This window comes from Manis pentadactyla, chromosome 7, assembly GCF_030020395.1.
Source record: "Manis pentadactyla isolate mManPen7 chromosome 7, mManPen7.hap1, whole genome shotgun sequence".
NCBI lineage: Eukaryota > Metazoa > Chordata > Mammalia > Pholidota > Manidae > Manis > Manis pentadactyla.
Genome location: NC_080025.1, coordinates 80,596,687 through 80,617,697, shown reverse-complemented (window position 1 = coordinate 80,617,697; position 21,011 = coordinate 80,596,687). Strand labels below are relative to the sequence as shown.

Sequence of the window (21,011 nt, the reverse complement as noted above, 5' to 3'; positions counted from 1 at the left end):
AAATGAACAAGTGGGACTATATTAAGCTGAAAAGGTTCTGTACAGCAAAAGACACCATCAATAGAACAAAAAGGAACCCTACAGTATGGGAGAATATATTTGAAAATGACAGATCCGATAAAGGATTGACGTCCAGAATATATAAAGAGCTCACATGCCTGAACAAACAAACAAAAAATAACCCAATTAAAAAATGGGCAGAGGAACTGAACAGACAGTTCTCCAAAAAAGAAATACAGATGGCCAACAGACACATGAAAAGATGCTCCACATCGCTAATTATCAGAGAAATGCAAATTAAAACTACAATGAGGTATCACCTCACACCAGTAAGGATGGCTGCCATCCAAAAGACAGAGAACAACAAATGTTGGCGAGGCTGTGGAGAAAGGGGAACCCTCCTACACTGCTGGTGGGAATGCAAGTTAGTTCAACCATTGTGGAAAGCAGTATGGAGGTACATCAAAATGCTCAAAACAGACTTACCATTTGACCCAGGAATTCCACTCCTAGGAATTTACCCTAAGGACGCAGCTATCAAGTTTGAGAAAGACAGATGCACCCCTATGTTTATCACAGCACTATTTACAATAGCCAAGAATTGGAAGCAACCTAAATGTCCATCGATAGATGAATGGATAAAGAAGAAGTGGTACATATACACAATGGAATACTACTCAGCCATAAGAAAAGGGCAAATCCTACCATTTGCAGCAACATGGATGGAGCTGGAGGGTATTATGCTCAGTGAAATAAGCCAAGCGGAGAAAGAGAAATACCACATGATTTCACTCATCTGTGGAATATAAGAACAAAGGAAAAACGGAAGGAACAAAACAGCAGCAGAATCACAGAACCCAAGAATGGACTAACAGGTACCAAAGGGAAAGGGACTGGGGAGGATGGGTGGGTAGGAAGGGATAAGGGGGGAGGAAGAAGAAGGGGGTTTTTAAGATTAGCAAGCATGGGGGTGGTGGGAGAAAAGGGAGGGCTGTACAACACAGAGAAGACAAGTAGTGATTCTACAACATTTTGCTATGCTGATGGACAGTGACTGTAAAGGGGTTTATAGGGGGGACCTGGTATAGGGCAGAGCCTAGTAAACATAATATTCGTCATGTAAGTGTAGATTAATGATAACAACAACAACAACAACAAATAGCAGTTCCTGTGTGGTGACCTCCAATGAGTTCTACACAATGGTACAAAGGGCATATAAAAGTATAGACAAAGGGTCTGTTTTTGTTTATATAGAGGATCAAAGCCTAATTTGGCTACCCTGAAAATGAACTAAGATACAATATGAAAAAGAACTTCCAACATCAGCACTCTCTGGAAGACTCATGCCAGAAGATGATCATCAAAAAACCCCAACAAAGATCCACGCACTGCTACAGCTGTACATGCACTCATCCCACCGGTTCCTGGTCTTGCCATGGGAATGAAGAAGGAGATGTCTAAGCTGGCCTGTGCATACAGTGAAACAACAAGTTTGTCTGGATCTATACTGTTGGAACTCAAACAAGAATAGGAGAAGTGCAAATTGTAGCGCTCCAAAATCTTACAACTACAGACTATCTACTGTTAAAAGAACATATGGGATGTGAACAGTCCCCAAGAATGGGTTGTTTTAATTTGTTTGATTTCTCTCAGACTGTTCAAGTTCAGTTGGACAATATCCACCATATCAGAAAAGTTTTCACAAATGCCTAAGGTGCCTAACTGGTTTTCTTGATTTCACTGGAGATGGATGGTAATTACAGGTCTGCTTTGGTTATGTAACTGTACTCCTATTATGTTAATGTGTGTGTGCAATTTAATTAGTAGTTTAAAACCTATACATGCTGAAGTTACTCTACAAGAAGATATGTCAAATAATCAATCTTCCCAAGTTTTCTTCCGCCTGCTACTTCTATAGCTTTTCTTCTTCCTTCCTAATTACAATCCTTAAATGGAATTCGTGCCTCATATCGAATTAACCGAGTATCATAATTCTTCCAAGTGGTAAAGATACCTCAAACCAATGCTGGTCATAGAAGCCACAGGGCATAAATATGCAAAGAAGTAAAAAGCTAACCTTTTCAAACAATAAAGCTTCTCTCTCACTTACCAACTTTACATTTCCCTGTATGGCCCCGGAAGATGACTGGTTAGCCAGACACGGCTAAGATTCCTCAAGGGAGGAACAACCTAAGACAGGCACAGTTGCAGGGGGGCCATCAGGTGAGAAATTGGGGATCAACAGAGGTGAGGCTTAGAACCTCACCCCCCCTGTTCTGAGAGAAATCTTCTGCATACGTGGATGTTTTATTGCCCTTGTCTAGCTTGGATTAACACATAGTCTACAGGCACACACCTGATCATCTACATTTGCTCTCTTACAACACTAAACTATGTTTTCTACCTTTATCTTGTATCTACCTACCACTTCAGCATTTTATTAAAAATAATAATAATATAGAGAGAAATGTGGTGTCCACATATAAGTCAAGTATAAAAATCAAATGAGTATTCATATTTGAACTGTTTATAGTTCATAATGCATAAGCAAAACCGAAAGCTTCTGTGATGACTGCCCTTGTAATGTTCACCATGTAACTTATTCACTATGTAAGAATTTGTTCTCCATGTAAGAACTTGTTTGTTATGCTTCAGAAGATTGGAGACTGACGAAAATTAGGCTTGGGGTGGATTAATGATTGTGCATTGAGCATTGACTCCCCTATACAGAATTTTATTGTTGTTAACAACCATTTGATCAATAAATATGAGAGACGCCCTCTCAAAAACAAAAACAAAAACAAAAAAAAGTACACACTTCCAATTGTAAAATAAATAAGTAACCGGGATGTAATGTATAGCATAAGGAATGTAGTCAAAATATTGTAACAACTTTGTATGGTGATAGCTGGGAGCTAGAATTATCATGTATATAAATGTTGAATCACTGTGTTGTACACCTGAAACTAATGTAATACTTTGTGTCAACTACCCTTCAATAAAAAATAATTATCTACAAAAAAAAAAAAAAAAGACCTATTCTTTTGACAGAAATTTAGGAGAGTGAGATGGGGTTGGATCGCCCACTCTAACCTACAGGTTTTATGGTTCAGACATAGCTATTATGATAGGCAGCTGTATGCTCTCCCAAGTCGTTTGTTTTATAAATAATAGCACGTGTACTCCTCAAAAAACTAAAAATAGAAATACCATTTGACCCAGGAATTCCACTCCTAGGAATTTATCTGGAGAAAACAAAATCCCTGATTTGAAAAGATATATGCATCCCTATGTTTATTGCCACACTGTTTGTAATAGTCAAGACATGGAAGCAACCTAAGTGTCCATCAGAGATGAATGGATAAAGAAGATGTACATGCACACAATGGAATATTATTTAGCCATAAAAAGAAAAGAACTCTTGCTATTTGCAAAAACATGGATGGATCTAGAGGGTATTATGCTCACTGAAATAAGCCAAGCAGAGAAAGAGAAATACCATATGACTTTACTTATTTGTGGAATATAAAAACAAAGCTAAACAAGGAACAATACAGCAGTAGACTCATAGACATGGAGAAGTGACTAGTGGTTACCAAGGGGAGGGAAGTGGGTGGGATTGGGGGAAGACGAAGGGGAAGGGGGACTGTTGAACCTCTGTAATGTACATTTGATAAAATAAAATAAAATAATAAAATATTAAAAAAGTAATTTTGTGAGAAGCATAAAATTAAAACCTGAAATATGCAAAATAAATAAATAAATAAATAAAAATAATACCACATGTGGGACAACAATCCATTTTGCTTCATGCCCCCAAACAGGCCAGTTCCTCTTCATAGTTTTTATCACCAGGGTAAAGAAACAAACATCAGGAGCTTCTGTGAGCAAATATTTGAAGAAAAAGATGCACACAGTTTCAAGAACAAATGATACTTTCAGGCATAGGATAGTCAAAAAGAAATTCTAAGGAAAAATGCTAGCTCTGGAGGGTAATGGTTCTGCTAAAGATGTACTTAATTTGTACCAGCAGAACACAACTTTCATAAATTTTTTTAAACCAGACTTAATTGTTCTTGTGCTCCTGATTACCAGGAAAAAGAATAAGCCTTGTTATGCTATACTGTAGTATAATATAAACCTTGTTAGACTGTACTCATGTTGTCACTTTATTATTTCAAGTGTTTTTAAAACATTGTTTAGATTACCTAAAGTATCAAAACAATGATTACTGATATTGCAGCATAAGATGTAAATTAGTCAATATTGGGCTTATTAAATTTTTGTAAAAAGGCTTTGGATCTGAAGTCCATAAAAACTTTGATTTGTATTGTGTCCCTATGGTGGTAAAGCATTGCAGTAGAGTTTCTTTTTTAATACAGTTGTTTCTGACATTTCCCTTATAAAAGTCAGTGTGAAATGCTTTTTATTAGACAACACTATTCTTCTACATGACTTTGTGAGAGTTCAATGCTTCCTTAATATTTCTGTGATAAACAACCATCTTGGTGATATTTACAAAACAAAACAAATTTTCTTCCAAGAGACATTGAGGTTTTCATCTCTAGAAAGAGAAACCTGTCTGTAGCTCTTCAGTGACATTTCTCCATCTCTGAAAATAATTAAAAATCAACCAGGTTTTCCAGTAATCTTAGTAGAGAATCAAGAAACATCCTGTGTGATCTCATCGTGTCCAGACTCGTCTCTCATCGTTTGTCCTATGCTGTAATCAGGCTCAAATACTTGCACTCCTTGGGGCACATTCTTTTACACCTCTTTTATACCTCTTTGTCTTTCCTGTTTCAGATCACCCTGCCTCTTTGGCAAACTTCCCATCCTTCAAGTCTCAGTTCTCTCTCATACAAGAATCATTTCTTCAGTCTCCCAGATGGTACCCTTTCTACCTTAACACTTACCATCTACTGGTATAGCCTTATTGCATTTGTATGTGTGTCTGCTTAAAATGGCAAATTTTATTTTATTTTTAAATTTATTTTTATATTGAGGTACAAGTAATAAAATGTACCTACATATATTGAGGTACATACAATAAAAAGTCTTATTTTATAGCTTGATGGATTTTGACATGTGTATATACTCTTGTAACCATCACCATCTCAAGATATCAAACATTTTCACTAATTTCTTTTTTTCCCCTCACCTATTTCACTCATCCTCCCTACCTCCTCCCATATGGCAATCACCAGTGTGTTCTCTGTGTCTATGAGTCCATTTCTGTTTTGTTTGTTTTGCTTTTTGGATTCCACATGTAAATGAAATTATATGGTGTTTGTCTTTCTCTGTTTGACTTAATTTCATTTGGCAGAATACCCTCTAGGTCCATCTGTGTTGTTGCAAATGGCAAGATTTCATTTTTTTTATGGCTGAATAATATTCCATTGTATATATGTGCCACATCTTTTTTATATATTCATCTACTGATGCCTTATTGCATTTTAATCATTTTTTGTCCGTGTATCTCCCTCACTAGCTGTGAGTTTCTTTAGGTCAAGGACTGTGATTCATATATTATTTAACCATAATGGAATATAGTGATCACATCTAAATATTAATAATGATTCCTTATTGTCATCAAATATTCATTGTTCAGACTTTTTGATTATTTTTCATTTTTTGTTTATTTGTTTGTGTAGGACTCAAAGGATATATGCACATTGCAATTGGTTGATGTGTCTCTTAAATCTCTTCTCATCTGTAAGAACCTCCATTTCCTTTTCTTTAATCTTTAAATATATCTGCTGAAGAGTTGAGTGTTTTTCTTTAGAGATTCCAGCAGTCTGGATGTTTGTGATTGTATACTCATTGTCTTAATTTATTCAGTCTGCTATAATGCAATTCCATAGGCTTAAACAACACATTTTTATTTTTCATGATCTGGAGACTGAGAAGTCCAAGATCATAGTGCCAGATGATTTGGTGTCTTGTGTCTCATGGCTGAAAAGTATTCCATTATTTGTATGTATGCCCCATCTTTCTATTCATGTGTGAATGGACACAGGTTGTCCATTCACACATGTCTTGGACATTATGAATAATGCAGTGAACATGGGACGACTGCAGATATCTCTCTGAGACCCTGATGCCATTTCTTTTGGAGAATTATCCAGAAGTGGGATAACTGGATGATATGGTTGTTCAATTTTTAAAATTTTTGAGCAAACTTTGTAGTGTTTTCTATTGTGGTTGCACCAATTTACATTCCCACCAATAGTGCATAAGGATTCCTTGTTTCTCTACATGCTCACCAACACCTGTTATCTCTTATCTGTTATGATAATAGCTAGTCTAACAGGTGTGAGGTAGTATCTTGTAATTGTGATTTGCATTTCCCTGATGATTAGTGGTGTTGAGCATTTTTTCATGTACCTGTTTGGTATACAAAGACATACCATTTGTATGCTTTGTTTAGAAAAAATGTCTGTTCAGTTCCTCTGCCCATTTTTAAATCAGATTGTTTTTTTGTTTTTTTTGTTTTTTGCTATTCAGTTGCATAAGTTCCTTATAGTTTTTGTTTTATTAATAGCTGGCTTCATCTTAATTTCTTTACTGTGCTTTCATTGAACTTATGTTGTTGCTCTTTTCAGTGTCTTTTGGTGAAATCTTGTTCATTAAATTTCAATCTTTTTATTTTGGAAGAAATTCATTTATGGCTGTACATTTCCTCCTGAGTACTGCTGTGGTTCCATACTCAAATTTTGATATAGAGATCTTCCATGTTTTGAAGAAACAAGTTCACATAGCAGGTCTGAGACTGTTATCCTTCAAAAGACCTGCTTGTAAGTTTGGCCCTCAGCTAGTATCTGGGAACTTGACCTGTAAACTCATTACTTCACTGATATAAAAATTCTCCCTATATGATAAAGGCACCTCACTGTGCCTAAATTGTTTGTACAAACAAGGTGCTTTATGCTGAACACCTGCTTTCCTTCTCAGTCTGGAATTTTGGTATGTGCTAGGCAGAGGGGCTCTATGTGACCAGCCCCCCAGTAAAAACGTTGGATGCTGAGTCTCTGATGGGCTTCCCTGGGCAGAAACATCACACACTTATTGCTGCATTTTGTTGCTGGGAGAAGTGTGCTCTGTGTGATGTGTGATAAGAGAGAGAGAGCATAAGGAAGCCTGCACATGGATTCCTCCAGACTCTGCCAGTATTTTCCTGTATGACCCACTGCAAATTCTTACTCCATCATTGTAATAAATCTTAGCCATGAGTACAACTATACACTGAGTTCCCTAAGTCCTTCTAACAACTCTCCAAACATGGGGATAGTATTGGGAACCCCTGACCCACATGGTTACTCAAAGTATTTTGCAACCCTCTCTTTTTTTTATCTCTTTATCCCAACAGTTACTTGGGAATCTGTTCCAGACTTTCCTCATATTGAATTTTATGGCAAAATGTTAACTTTTTATTCTATTGCAATGTCATATGTGATTATGGCTAATATAAGATGAATATTTTTATTTTTTTAGTTCAGTTGTAGCTTATTGCTCAAGTCTCTGAATGTTTCACATTTATTTTTTATAAAGGTGTCTATTTGATAAAGATTCTTAATTACGTAATTCAGTTCCTCTTGTACTTGCTTACTTTTTGACTAATCGCTTGTTACCAAAAGACTATAACTGTGAAAACTCTTACAATTTATTAGAGATGAATACATTTTTAATACTGTTTAATATTTCTATTGGCTTCCACTTTATATATTTTGAACATACCTCATATTCATAAAGGTTCACTAGTGTTATGACTTTTTAGTAAATACCTCTTTTTATCAATATTCAATATTCTTTTTGATCCCCTGAAAGTTTTGAATTCTGTTTTGTCTGATAGTAATATTGCTATAAAAATCACTGTTTGGCAGATATACATTTTTAAATCTCTCTTTATTTGCAACTATTCTATATTACTTTTTTTTCAGGTTTGCTTTTTGATAAGTAATAATAACTGGATTTTCTTTTTTATCAACCTGACAGTCTGTCTTTAATAGGTCTGAAAATACTGCCACATTTATCAAAAGTATGGATACGTTTTGATTTATTCTCACCATAGTTTTTTCTTTTTTGGCAAGAACATTTTTAAGGCTCTCTTGCCTTCTATGGTGAGATTGTGTTTGCAACATTTTCCTCCTTCTGCTTTGATAGTTATACATTCATCTATTCTTTTTACGTTCAGCTTGTCCACATTTTTAGTTCACATACAGAAACATTTTCTTTTAAAAAAGTTGAGTCAAATATATCTATGTACTACCCTTCTTCTCAACAGGTCAGAAACTTCGCATGCATTTATTCCCTTTCACACTCTCCTTACTCCCCCAACTAACTCTCTGGTTGACATCTTATGGAATTTTACTTCCAGATGGTTTATTTAACACACACATACACAGAGACAACTGATTTCAATTTAGACCTTTTTTTAAAGTGATTGCTCTGTTACCATGTTTCTTGCTCATTACTTTCTTCTAGATTTATTTGTCTTTTTCCTGAAATATATCCCATAATAATTCTTAAAAAAATGTGGATGGTAAACTTTCTGAGGTTTTGTATGTTTGAAAATGTCCTTAATTTGTGAAAGAAGCTGAATGGCTGAATATACTCCACTGACCCTAGCAAGATCAATTCTCAGACTATAGTGGAACTTTGATCTTCATCAATTGAATATGTAAATTTTTTCAACCATCTCTATTCTAGAAGAACAGGCACCGAGCTATTCTCCTGTTGTGATGGTTTTAATAAAGGCTTAAGCTAACAGCTTTTAGTTGGTTTTTCTTCTTTCACAAATTCATTCTCGTTGTCAGATGATAGTTTGGCTAAATACTATTTTCCTTAGGGATTTTAGATTTTGTTTCCTTATTTCATGGCACCTGGTGTTGCTGATGAGAAGTCTGTGTTCTGCAGAAGTCAGATCTCTATTCCAGGGTTGGCCCCTCTGCAGTTTGCTGCCAGGCCATGGCTTCCTGCTTTGGCTTCCCATGTACTTTTTTAGGGATCCGGATAACTTTTGGTCCACTGGAAGTCCTTACTCTGCTTTTCACAAATCCCAGTAAAGTTACTAATTTCTTAAAAAATATAACTTAAAAGTCATTTATTATTATTTAATCTTAAGAAGAGGAGATTTCAGCATGTGCTCAAATTAAAACATTTTTGTTTGGATGGGTCCGTATGAAACTCAGGAATTCTTTATCCTTGGGAAATAGAATTGAGTGTCCTGAGGACTCTTATTTTTACTGTATGTATTTCTCTACTTGAATATCTGCTTATTTGTTTTCTTTTGATTCAAAATAATGGAGTGCATGATGCAGTGGACATCATCCTTTTTTACCTCCAAATGTACCCACCAGCTTTCTCCACCTGCCCTGTGAGTACCCTGGCTGTGCTGCTTACCAGTGTGGACAGCCTGGAGGGATCCAAGTCCTCTGTTTCCGGTTGCGTTTGTCCAGTGGGAGGCACTGACAGGTGATCAGACAGTGGGAGGAGAGTGAGACTGGGGCATTTATTCCCTGGCCTCTGCACTCTCCCTCCCCTGCAGAGACCTGACTACCTTTATTTTGTTCCATCCTCCTACTGAAGACACAGGCTGCCAGGCAGCCCTTTGCACCCAAGAGACCGTCACTTCTCCATCTTGAGTCTTCAGTCCTAGGGGTGGCTAGGGTGCTAGTCTGGAGAACCACATCCCATTGCTGGCTTCTCAACACCCTGCTCACACCTTTGTGATTATTGAATTCCTCTAAAATCATTCAGCTTGAGTGCCATTTGCTGTTGCCCTGGGCTCTGACCAAAACCAAAACTAAAACAAAACCCAAACACACAAAAAACCAAATCAATAAAGTATTCAATTAATTGTATAGATTGGGCTTCTGCTGTTTCATAACAGAATAAAATATTTAAGAAGGAATATAGGTGAAAAAGACATATTCCAGTTAAAGGGAATATGCCACAGAGAGAAAGTAAATAGGAAATATTTTGTGAGTACACACTTAAAGCTGAAGTTTCTCTCCTTTTCCTCCCTGCTGCTGTGGCTGGGTTTCTGGGCCTGGAGGGAAAGCGGGCGTGACCGAGGGCTTGCTAAGAGGCAGGTCCTTGCACAGCCTTGCAGAATCAGGCTGCAGGGACTGATGGGCTCTCACATAGGGAGGGGCCGGCGGGCTACCTAGCGCAGCCAAGGAGCCGCACAAGTGCTGCGTGTGTGACAGCTTTAGTTTGTGTGGCAGCTATTTACCATCCGCCCACAATGCTGCTTCTTCAGTGTGCCTATAAGAGCGCTTTTTAGTGGCTATAATGCAGCACTAGTTTTCTCACTGGCATTTCGGAGAATAGCTAACAATGGCAACAGGTGACATTCGCTGAACACTTGCTGTGTGCCAGAGACTGTGCTCAAATCTTTACTCGCATCATGTCCCACAGCCCTCACCTAAGTTCCACGCTGGTCTGGCCCATATCTATACCCATGGATACCATCATTAGTCCAATTTTACTGATGAGGAGATGAGACAGAAAAAATGTAGGGCCTTGCCCATCGTCACATGGCCATTAAGTGATGGAGTCAGTATTCAAACCTGAGCGGTTTGACTCTGAGCTCCACACTCTTATGCATTACACTTGTTCCTTCTTGGTGTTATATCTATGCAGAAATACATATGTATATATAATGCAGAAATGTTTCTGTGTGCCTCACATACCATATATATTGTTCCATGTCACTAAATACACCATAATGCCATTTTAAGTAACAGCATAATTTTCAGTTGTATCAATATGGCAGTTTGCTTAATCAACCTCATTGTTAAGATATTAATTTGCTCTGTTAGTTCCCCCTAATAATTCCTTTCTAATACTGACTCCTCTCATAATCTCTGACCCCAACATTTTTTTGAGTTTCATATCCTTATATGCAAAACAATAATAATTCTTTCTCAGTGAGTGAGTAAATATATATGGTAGCTATGTGATGGTTATTATATATTACAATTATTAAATAGAACATTAAATACATTGCTGTTGGGGTGGGGCTATAGATGACTCTGAACTTCCCCATTTTGCTGATTATAGTGTAATTTGTAATATTTAAATGAGTTTGTTAGTGCTTTTTTAAAACAAATTATTCACTTAAAAGATATAAAGATTAAAATATGATTTAGCTCTCCTGTCTCAGTCTCTGTGCACTTAGGACAGGATTCCAAGGACACTTTTAACCTATCCCCTTACATAAATACCCAAGAGCCTTCCTCTGATTGCTCTGTATGTATTCCTGGTACAGATGCTTCTGCTTGAGGGTCATGGGAAACAGCAGTTCCCAGGCACTCCTGAGGAAACGCTGGAAAGGGGCTCCTGTCTTCATCATGGGAGTAAGACTGTATCAGCCTCCCCCACGCTGCCCCTCTCTGAATTCTGATGACCTTTGTGAGAGTTTGGTTTGGTGTTTTCATTCTAGTGAGACTCATGCACTGGTGCACTTATACCCAGGCTCCAAGCAGGGCTGAAATGGCACTGTGCTGTTGTTTTACTGAACATGGAAATAACAGTGAAATGCATCTTTAAAATAGATGATTATCCTATTGTAAAAGGGAATCATAGCCATATATAAACAACTTAGCCTTTACTCTTTGTATTCCAAAATGTAATTGCTTTCTCCATAAGTGATCTCATGCCAAAAACTGAACCAAAAAAAAAAAATGCATATTTGTGTTAGAGACAACAGAGATTACATTTTAGTCATTTTCCTTAAGAAAGAGAAATTTGGTAGCTTTGTTTCATTATTTAGCAGCCAAAATAGCTTTGAACACATTTGCTCTACTGAAAGAAAGGTTGCTAATTTGACATAAATGTTAATGAAAGAGTAAGACCCAATTCTCAAGATATTTTTTCTTTTATTTAAAATGTTAACTACCACAACACATTATACAATGAAATGAAGGTCTTAGAGTCACATTAAAACTTTTAAAACATCTCTATATAATCACAAAATGTGAAACATGCTGTAGGGGTACAAATACAGTCTGATACCAGTCTCATTCCATTTTCACCATAAAAACAAATTGAGAAGCAGAAGCCTGCCTGTGAGCTTTCTTTCCTTGGGCAGTAGCTGACATGACTGCTACCATGAAACAAAAATGATTCCTTTTTTGGACTCTATATCATTGACACGTTTTTACAATTTCATTGAACACTGCACTTTGTTGAGAAATTACCACTGATTTCTACTTCTGAAGGAGTACCAAGTTAGAATTACAACACGCTTGTATGACACATATTGGTACAATATGAAAAATAAACATGTGTTGAGTTCTCAACTCAAAACAACAATTATCACTAAATAAATAATTATTCCTTATAGTGCATGTCTCATTTTACCTTTTATTGGCCACTGACACAATTGAAGCTCAATAAATAACACTTTAGGTAGTTTATTTACGTCTTCTTTCATAATTCTGCATTGCACTCCTTTCATAAGCCACTGAGAACAAAGAGAAGATAAAGGGTTTTTAAAGAGGATTTGCTAAAGGCATTAAAGCTCAAGACATACAATAATTTATTTTAAACTGATAATGACTTCTTCCCTTCATTCAAGTATTTCTGTGAGTTGTATTGCACATCTTCCAATCTTGCCTCAGTCTCTATCCTGATTGGAAGTGATCTAACCACAGAATGCTTGGTTACTTTGGTCCGCCATCATATATTTGGTGCCTCCAAAGTGTATTTCCACAATATGTTGAAATGTTGATTCTCAACAACTTTCACAAGCAGTGGCAGATACTGATGGTGAATTATAGAAAGGGAAATGCCTACAGTAACCAGGAATAGTAGTAGGATGAAAACAAAATGAGGAATTTTTGTTCTAGGACAGTTAACAAACTACAGACCATGGGTCAAATCCAGCCCATCACCTTTTCTTATAAATAACATTTTATTGGAACATGCTACCCATTCATTTTTATATTGTCTATGGCTAATTTAGCATTAAAATGGGAGATCTGAGGAATGGCTACAGAGATGGCATGTTTCAGAAAGTCTACAATACTTAATATCTGGCTCTTTACAGAAGAAGTTCGCTGATTCCTGTCATAGCAGTACCTTATAGAGTGAAGGTCTCTTCCTGTCTTCAGGATACCTCCCACTGGTGAATTGTCCTTGAGACTAAAAACAACCTCATTGTCTACAGGGAGGGCAACATCTAAGCACAACACAGTGTAACTTACTTCCTAGCACCCTAATGGCCTGTGAAAGATTAATCACTGCTTCCAAAGGTACTTAATATATAGCTAGGAAGTAATTTAAGTACTTTGACTAGACAAAAAAATATCCAAAATTTACTGTATTTTATTATATTATGTATGATTTCAAGAGGTCTGTAATCACAAAAGGGAAAGAATCACATAGCTGTGATCAAAATACTTAAATATATTTTTCATAATTTTAGCTGATAATTTTATACACTTAAATTTATATCATAGTAAAACTGTGTATTTTAGAGTTCACTATGTCCTTTATAAAGTACTGAGTTAAAACAGAAACAGTAGAAAGGACTGTGAAAGATATTCAGGAATCACAGGTGCCAGTCTAAATCCTCTCAGCAAGAAGGTAGTAAAGGTTCCACTGCTAGCACTTCCCCTTTTACCACTCACCAGATAATCTTTAGCATCCAACACTCCCCTAAGTGAGATTAATAACAACTTGAATGTTTTTATGTCAATCATATATGTACTTCTCAGGTGGAGCAGTGTGAGCCCAAACTGGGCAGTTCTGAAGCACAGAGAAGTCCACTTTTCATCCTGGTTTGTTTATACTAGGAGGAGGATGACTAGCACAGGTTCAGTTCCTGACAAGTTTTAGGTAACATGATTCTTTCCCTCAGAAAAGTGAGGTAAATGCTAATGTAAACAAGTAACGACAGATTTGCGATTTAACTAGAACACAATGTCCTCTTACCTAGAAGCAGAGTTTCCTAACTTACTCTTGAACTGTCTAAAACCACACGTAAATTTGTGGGTATATGAACTGATGAGGGTTTCTCGGGGAAGAGGGTTTCCCAATTTCTCAGATTGTCAAAGGGGTCTGTAACCACAAAAGGGCCTGATGGCTGTAGATGATGATAACCTTGTCTCACAGATTATATGAAAAGATCTCTGATGGAGTATAGATTATATTTTTGCCCATTTTTTCTTTTATATTTTCTTAACTAAAATGGAGGAGCAAAGATTTTGTCATAAACTGATTCTGATTCATTATGGTGATTCTATCTATTATTACCTATAATTATATTAGTACTTTAAGTTCATTTAATAGCACTTAATCTGTTCTAAATTGTACCATATCTATATTATTTGTAAAGTTAAGCATGTTCTGAAATCTATATAAATTCCAGAAATGGAAAGGTGATGACCAATATGATTATCAAGAAAACTACAGTTATATAAGGGTGGTGGACACTTCTGGTACAAGTGGTTTGAATTTATATTCCATTTCCAAAAGCTGGACAATCATACATATTCATACAACACTTAAAAGTTTTTCATTAGGCACCCTGGTAACTTCTTTAAATTTTAAACTTGAGCAGCCTCAAAATTACTAATGAAGAAATATAAATGTAGTGTCTAAATATATAGAGAACCAATATAAATATGAGGATACATCACTTTTGCATAACTTTTCTAGATAATTAAGCCAGCACATTTTAGTTACAGATTTTTTATAAACTTGAAATATTCTAAATGGATAAGATAGCTGCTGATTATTTTCTAATTAATCACATGATTAGTATTATAATTCTATTTTCACTGAAAATGAAATAAAGAGAATTTGAATGGTTTTCCCAAGGAAACTAAACTAAGGACTAAAGGCTTGAATGTGCTTAATAAAATTAGTCTCTATGAAAATGAGATAGAGGTATTTAACCTTGAAAATAATGTGATGAATGAGATAAAAGTTTTCAGATATATATATATATATATATATATATATATATATATATATATATATATATATATGTGGCTTTACATAGTAGATAGAAACTAAAGAGAAAAAAACAAATATGCAACCTTTATGCCAAAGGAAAGAGTTATTCAGAATTAAAATGGGTTATGAGAATTGTGGCATCCTTTCTAAAGGCTTTATAGCAAGAATGGGTTTTAACCCTCTAGGATGATTTGATAGTGTTCCTTTTGAAGGTACTGAAATGGACTATATTATTCTCATACTCTCAAACATCCATCAGTTTGGAAGATGGTAATGTCTGTAAGACTTCCAATTAGCTTGGTAATAAGTGAAAACTGGTCGTATTTCTCACATCCACCACCACCCTTTCTTCAGTAAGGTTACATGTAACTTATTTAACAGATACAAGGGAAAGAGTATTATACTAGCCCAAAGTTTTAGGCTAGGTAATGATTAAATGGGGGCAGATACCAGTAAGGCCAGTGGTTTGAGAAAGATAGATGGATAGTGTATTGATATTAGCTAAATCAACTATAAATCTATTCTTAATTTATTGCAATTAGAGTTTTTTCACCATACTTATTTTAATTTGTTATTCCTTTTTAATACTTTGAAAACTATGCTTTTAAAGAAAACAATAGAAGTAAATCCAAGATAGTGTCTATTTTCGGTCATTGTTTTATACATACCAGAATTTAAAGCTCTTTTGCCCATTAGTCCAACAAAGGAATCTGTTTTATGCCCTGGAAAAATACATTTAGGGGTATTTTAATATGTATATCTTTGAGGAAATAAACTGTTATAACTAGTACCCCCAAAAAAGCAAGCTTCCAAATGTACGCTTATATAATAAATATATAACTATTTCATGTTTTGGTAAGCCTTAAGAAATGAAGATTCTTAATAAGTCTTTTAAGTCACACTAAGACAATACAGTGAAAGCACTTTTCTTAATTCTTTATCTTTGAAATATTAGCAAGTACATGTGCTTCATATTATATTTTATCTGTATATGTTATATATACATATTTTATATAAATTTTATGTATTTTATATATATGTATAAAACATTTTAAACATTGTTGCTGTTTGAGCTAGCTTTGATTTTTTTAGGGAGTCAGTTTCACATTTGTGTAACAGAAATATCCAAGCCTATTCCCTCATATTACTAAATATGTTGTATTTCTCAGGAACTGAGCCTTTGTTAATTCAGATCCCTACACCTGATAATTATAAACTTCTAAAAGGTCACTATTTCTGTTTTATTGGATTTTTAAAAATAATCCTTTTGGAAAAGTATGTTAGCTTTGACACTAATGTAGTATACTTATTTTCATTACATTTTCATATACATGCTGTATAATTCTCTTGAAAGTCAAATCCTTAGAAAGTAAATATGAATAAGATTTACTTTTTAAAGATGAAGTCTTTGAAAAAGGTTATTATTTTAACCCCAGTGGGAGAGTCTCCTTGTTCACATGGTGTTAGTTGAGAATAGGGCTGCTGTCTTAATGTGACCTACTCTCATCCAGTAAACCGAAACCCAAGTTGGGGTCAATGAGAGGACCCTAGCTTCCTGTCAGCTCTGATTCCATTCACTGGGAAACTGGGATCTGATGACCATCAAGTGCCACAATTCTGCCATCTTCACTGTGCTAAGAAATGTTTCCCGGCGCTTTGATAGATTCAAGTTTTCCATTCAATTATGGGATCACAAAACTGCATTTCTACCTATATTGACCTTTAATATGGATTCTTTACTTACATTTACTTGATCCTCTTAATTGCCTGCTGGATTATCCTAATAAATGATGTCATAATGGATCCAACATACCGCAAAGAGTTTGGGATGCCCATAAATGCTTTGTTTTTTGTTTTTTTGTTTTTTGCAGTGAAGACAATAGAAAACATTATATAAAGTGGAATCCAATCTAATTTACATTTGAGTTTGAGAAATGTAAAAATAATTTGGAACTTACTTTTATGAGAGATCTGTCCACGTCCTAGAAGAAGGATAAAATTAGGAAATGTAATTGATTTATTTTATAGGAGCTACATTATACTTTTTATAGAAAATAATAAAATAAATTTTTAAAATACGTAACATTTCCTGTTCACATACTATCCTAAGAAATATAGCAGAACAAATTATTAACAATAAGACCAAAATATCTTAAACAAAAGGAATATTTTTAAGCACTCTCTATGGGCCACAGATTCAAACCCAGGACTATGAAGATTCAGAGGCCTTACTGTTTCATGTTTTGGTAAACCTTAAGAAATGAAGATTCTTAATAAGTCTTTTAAGTGACACTAAAACAATACAGTGAAAGCACTTTTCTTAATTCTTTATCTTTGAAATATTAGCAAGTACAAGTGCTTCATATATTTTATCTGTATATATGTTATATATACATATTTTATATAACTATTATTTATTATATATATATGTATGTATATATATATAAAACATTTTAAACATTGTTGCTGTTTGAGCTAGCTTTCCGCTTTCTTGTAAAAAACACACCTTCGGGGCAGGCCACCATTTGACACTCAAGAGAGGGAGAGACGCAAATCCATCTCTAGATTAATCAGACATTTATCAAGAATCTGTATTTCAGCCCATGAAAGACTTTCTTCACTTTCCTACATGTGCATTCACAATGGTAAAATAAAGATTTATAGAAATGTTTACCATAAAGAGCCTTTAACAGAGCCACTTGTTTTTCAATTGAGGAATCTGACAAGAAACAACTGGCATTAACTATTTGCACATTCTACTGATGGTGTGATGAATTCAAGGAAATTGAATATTTCTATTATGAAACACCGGGCAGCTAAATCTAATCTGACCCCGTAGACTAAAATCAGTTTCCACATGCACTTAGATCATTCCAGGCACTACCCCTGAGAGCCCCAGGCCTCCCCCTTGCTTGTCAGTTCAGATCTCAAGTCAACAGCACACTTTGCTAAGGTTGGTTCCTGTTCTTGGTGGATTGGGTTACTCTGTACTGTGAGCCATGCAAAACGCATCTCTCCCTCCTTCTGGGGCATGTGCGTATGTTAGTGAGGTGAGGGGCTGGAGTGGTGCCCCGGGGAAATACACCCCTTGCGGGGTGGAAATTTCTACTCAAAGAGCAAGAGAGACTGGGTGTTATGAGAACGCGCGAGGGGAGAGGGCGGGTTGCCCAAAGACAGAGGGATGGCTGCCCCTCTCACCAGCATCCCGTTTGCCCATCAGTCCGAAGAACTGCTGAGGCTTGGGTCTCCGGGCGATTCTCTGCAGAAGATGCTCAAAGGGCTCGGGTAGCTCCTCCTGGGGAACAGACGCACGGGAAAACGGGGCTGTAGGCAACCAGCTCCAGGCGCCGGGAACCCGGAGTCATTCCCGTCGTGCGCTCCAGCCCTGGGCGAATCCCGGCTGACAGCGGCGGGGCCCCACCGGGCCTGGGCTGGTCAGCCTGCTCCGCAGGGAGGGGAGAGGAGGCTTCTCCCACGCTGGGACGCTCGCTTTCTCCTCCGCTCCCCGCGGACCTCGGGGCCAGCGCCGCCGCCCCAGGCCCAGTCTTTGCTAGTTAGCAGGCAGCCCAGCGTCTCCCGGCCCAACGTGCTTTCCGCTCTTTCCTCCCAGCCTAGAGACCCTCACGCATCTGCCAAGCGGCCACGTGACTTTGTCTGGTCTCTGGTGCCGGCACTGGAGACGCCTCACCGCCCTAAATGCACACAGGTGTGTGCCGGGCGTGGGGGAGCGGCTTTCACCGTTGCCGCTAGGCGCGCTCCATTGCACCTGTAGCCTGCGAACCATGTAAAGGAAAATTTGCGGCTACGTCCTCAGATCCGTAAAATAAATGTCAAGGCAGGGAATTAGCTTCCCAACTGCCTTGGCCCTTTTGAATCCCTGAGCAGCTCCTCCCTTGTTCCCGCTTCGGGCCGCGTCCAGCGCGCCCTCCTCGGCCCCTCCCCAGCGTTTCCAAAAGCCCCGAAACCTCCGTTACCCGGGATGAAACGTGAGGACCCCGGGCTCATCAGGGAGGGCATTATTCCCGGGAGTTCCCGATACCCGACGGTGCAGTCCTCGGGAGGAAGCTTGGATCATGGGCACAAAATCTCTTGCGGGACCCACGGAAGGTCATTCCTTTACACTCTCCTCCGTGTTTCCAACGCCCCGGTCGCGCTTGCGGTGCCTGCCTGGCTAATTAGATGCTGTCGCTGGGGAGAGTGACAGCTCTCCAAGCCCAGGAAGAACGGCACAGGCGGGCTTGGGACTGCGTCTTACCTTGATCTGGTCGCTGTCGGACCAATCGGACCAATAATTGAGATCATCGTTGGTTCCGATTTCTTCTGCAAACAGCTGAGTGGAGACGAGAAAAAAGACGGCCAAGGCCACGAGGATTTTCATGTTGGATTTCTGGAAAGAGGGGAAAGAAACCAAGTAGAGAAAAATATTGTGGGTGGCTATCCAAGAAACGAGGCAGCAGAATTTTCGATCCCACAGCGGAACTCAGGGCCGACCGAACCAAGATAAAATCCCAAGGGCTAAAGTACCGCGGGTACTCTTTAGGAAAGAGAATCATGCTCCAAAGCCTCTCAAATTCCCTTCGCCGGGGATCCCAATTAGCCCAACCTCCTACCCGCCAATCCACACCTTCAACCAGGAGGCGCTACAAGTGGAAGACAAAGAGGGACACTGGCATTTGGGATACCCGTCTTCCCACTGTTCCCCTCTGTCTCTCGCCCCAGCGGCCCATCCAGCGCTGCCAGCAGTCACCGCGGCGCGGAAAGCCCTACTGGCCCGGCGCAGGCACTTACTGCGGCGGACAGGCCCGCTGGGTTCCTCCCGCCGGTCTGAGCGCACGCCCGTCGCCCCACGCTCTCGGTCTCCGAGCGGTGCAGGAGGAGGTCGCAGCGCGCTCTTTTGCTTGCTGGGTGCCGCCCGGTATTTATCCGAAGCTCGAAGAGCCTCGAGGCCACGTGACACGCTCCCCACGCTACTTTCTGCTCAATATTTAATTAGTTGCCACTTCTCCTTTATCTTGCGTCTGATTGAGTTTCCGAGACGGTAACCCGTCGGTGCCCGTGACATCTGGACCCAAGTGGGTTCAAACTGACGCAATTGCAGGAAAATCGAAATCTCACCATCCAATCCCGCGCAGCCAGTCTTCTTCCGTCTGCAGATGTGACGCCCCCTCCCCTCTCCGACCGATCAGGGTTCCGTGACACCTGAAATTACTCATCAGAACTGAATAAAATGACTCACTCCTCGGACTTCGGCAACTTTTCCATCCCTTGAGACGGCAGGATACGTTGTGCTTTTAAGGATGGCCAATTAAGGTATTAAGATATTGTCATCGGAAATCATGCTCAGAAAGGAGCTCTTCAAAGTGTGTGTGTGTGTGTGTGTGTGTGTGTGTGTGTGTGTGTGTGTGTGTGTGCGCGCGCGAGCGCGCGCGTTGGGGCTGGGGGGACCACGACAGCGTTTTCTTCCCTTCTATTTCATCAGCAGATGAAGCATTTTTCTTTGAGCAGACCATTCTCCCAAATCAGCTAAAATACTGGCGTTTCTTCAGCATTACGAAAGGATTTTCAGTCCCATAGTATTTTAGATAATGGATGCAGATTTATTTTACATTTTGGAGAAAAAGGAATTTGAACGTGGTACTGTACTAGAACTTCTGTATCAGTGCCATTCTAGGACATCTGTTCCAAGCTGTCTAAGTCTTCTTCCTTGCCTCACCCACGAGCAGGAGTTCGAAGAGGAAGTTTTCCCTTCTCTCCTACCCTTTTTTGCTGAAGACTAAGAAAAGGGCAAAACGGTGTACAGAATCCTTACCAGGTGTCACTAAAGGACTCTTTACCATTCATATATTACTCCTGCATATGAAATGAGTGTAGTGAAGATTCTAATTGGATGGTCATTGACAATAACGAAACTATTAGGCAGATAACATCCCTACAGAAGTCACAGCTTTCCATGAGTGCATGGTTTATCTTGCAGACACATTTCTTTCACCTCTAAGTGAATTAAATGACATGTCTTGGGTGGAATTATTTCCTTCTCTTTA

At 38.2% G+C, this 21,011-nt stretch overlaps 1 protein-coding gene across 5 annotated transcripts; it reads right to left on the bottom strand.

The window, feature by feature from the left end:
- Positions 1–11,873: 11,873 nt before the first annotated feature.
- On the bottom strand, positions 11,874–20,314 carry TAC1 (tachykinin precursor 1). Of its 5 annotated transcripts, XM_036894587.2 has the most exons (8): positions 19,759–20,314; positions 19,226–19,357; positions 18,169–18,265; positions 17,645–17,689; positions 16,929–16,952; positions 15,639–15,692; positions 13,090–13,152; positions 11,874–12,472 (listed from the first exon to the last, which is right to left on the bottom strand). In XM_036894587.2, the coding sequence occupies exons 2-7, from the start codon at positions 19,346–19,348 to the stop codon at positions 13,118–13,120; spliced, it is 378 nt and encodes a 125-aa protein (XP_036750482.1). In that variant the 5' UTR covers positions 19,349–19,357; positions 19,759–20,314; the 3' UTR covers positions 11,874–12,472; positions 13,090–13,117. The 5 variants fall into 5 exon arrangements, with proteins under 5 accessions (XP_036750482.1, XP_036750479.1, XP_036750484.1 ...); XM_036894584.2 differs by lacking the exon at positions 13,090–13,152 and having other exon boundaries at positions 19,759–20,303; XM_036894589.2 differs by lacking the exons at positions 13,090–13,152; positions 15,639–15,692 and having other exon boundaries at positions 19,759–20,298.
- Between the last annotated feature and the right edge of the window lie 697 nt (positions 20,315–21,011).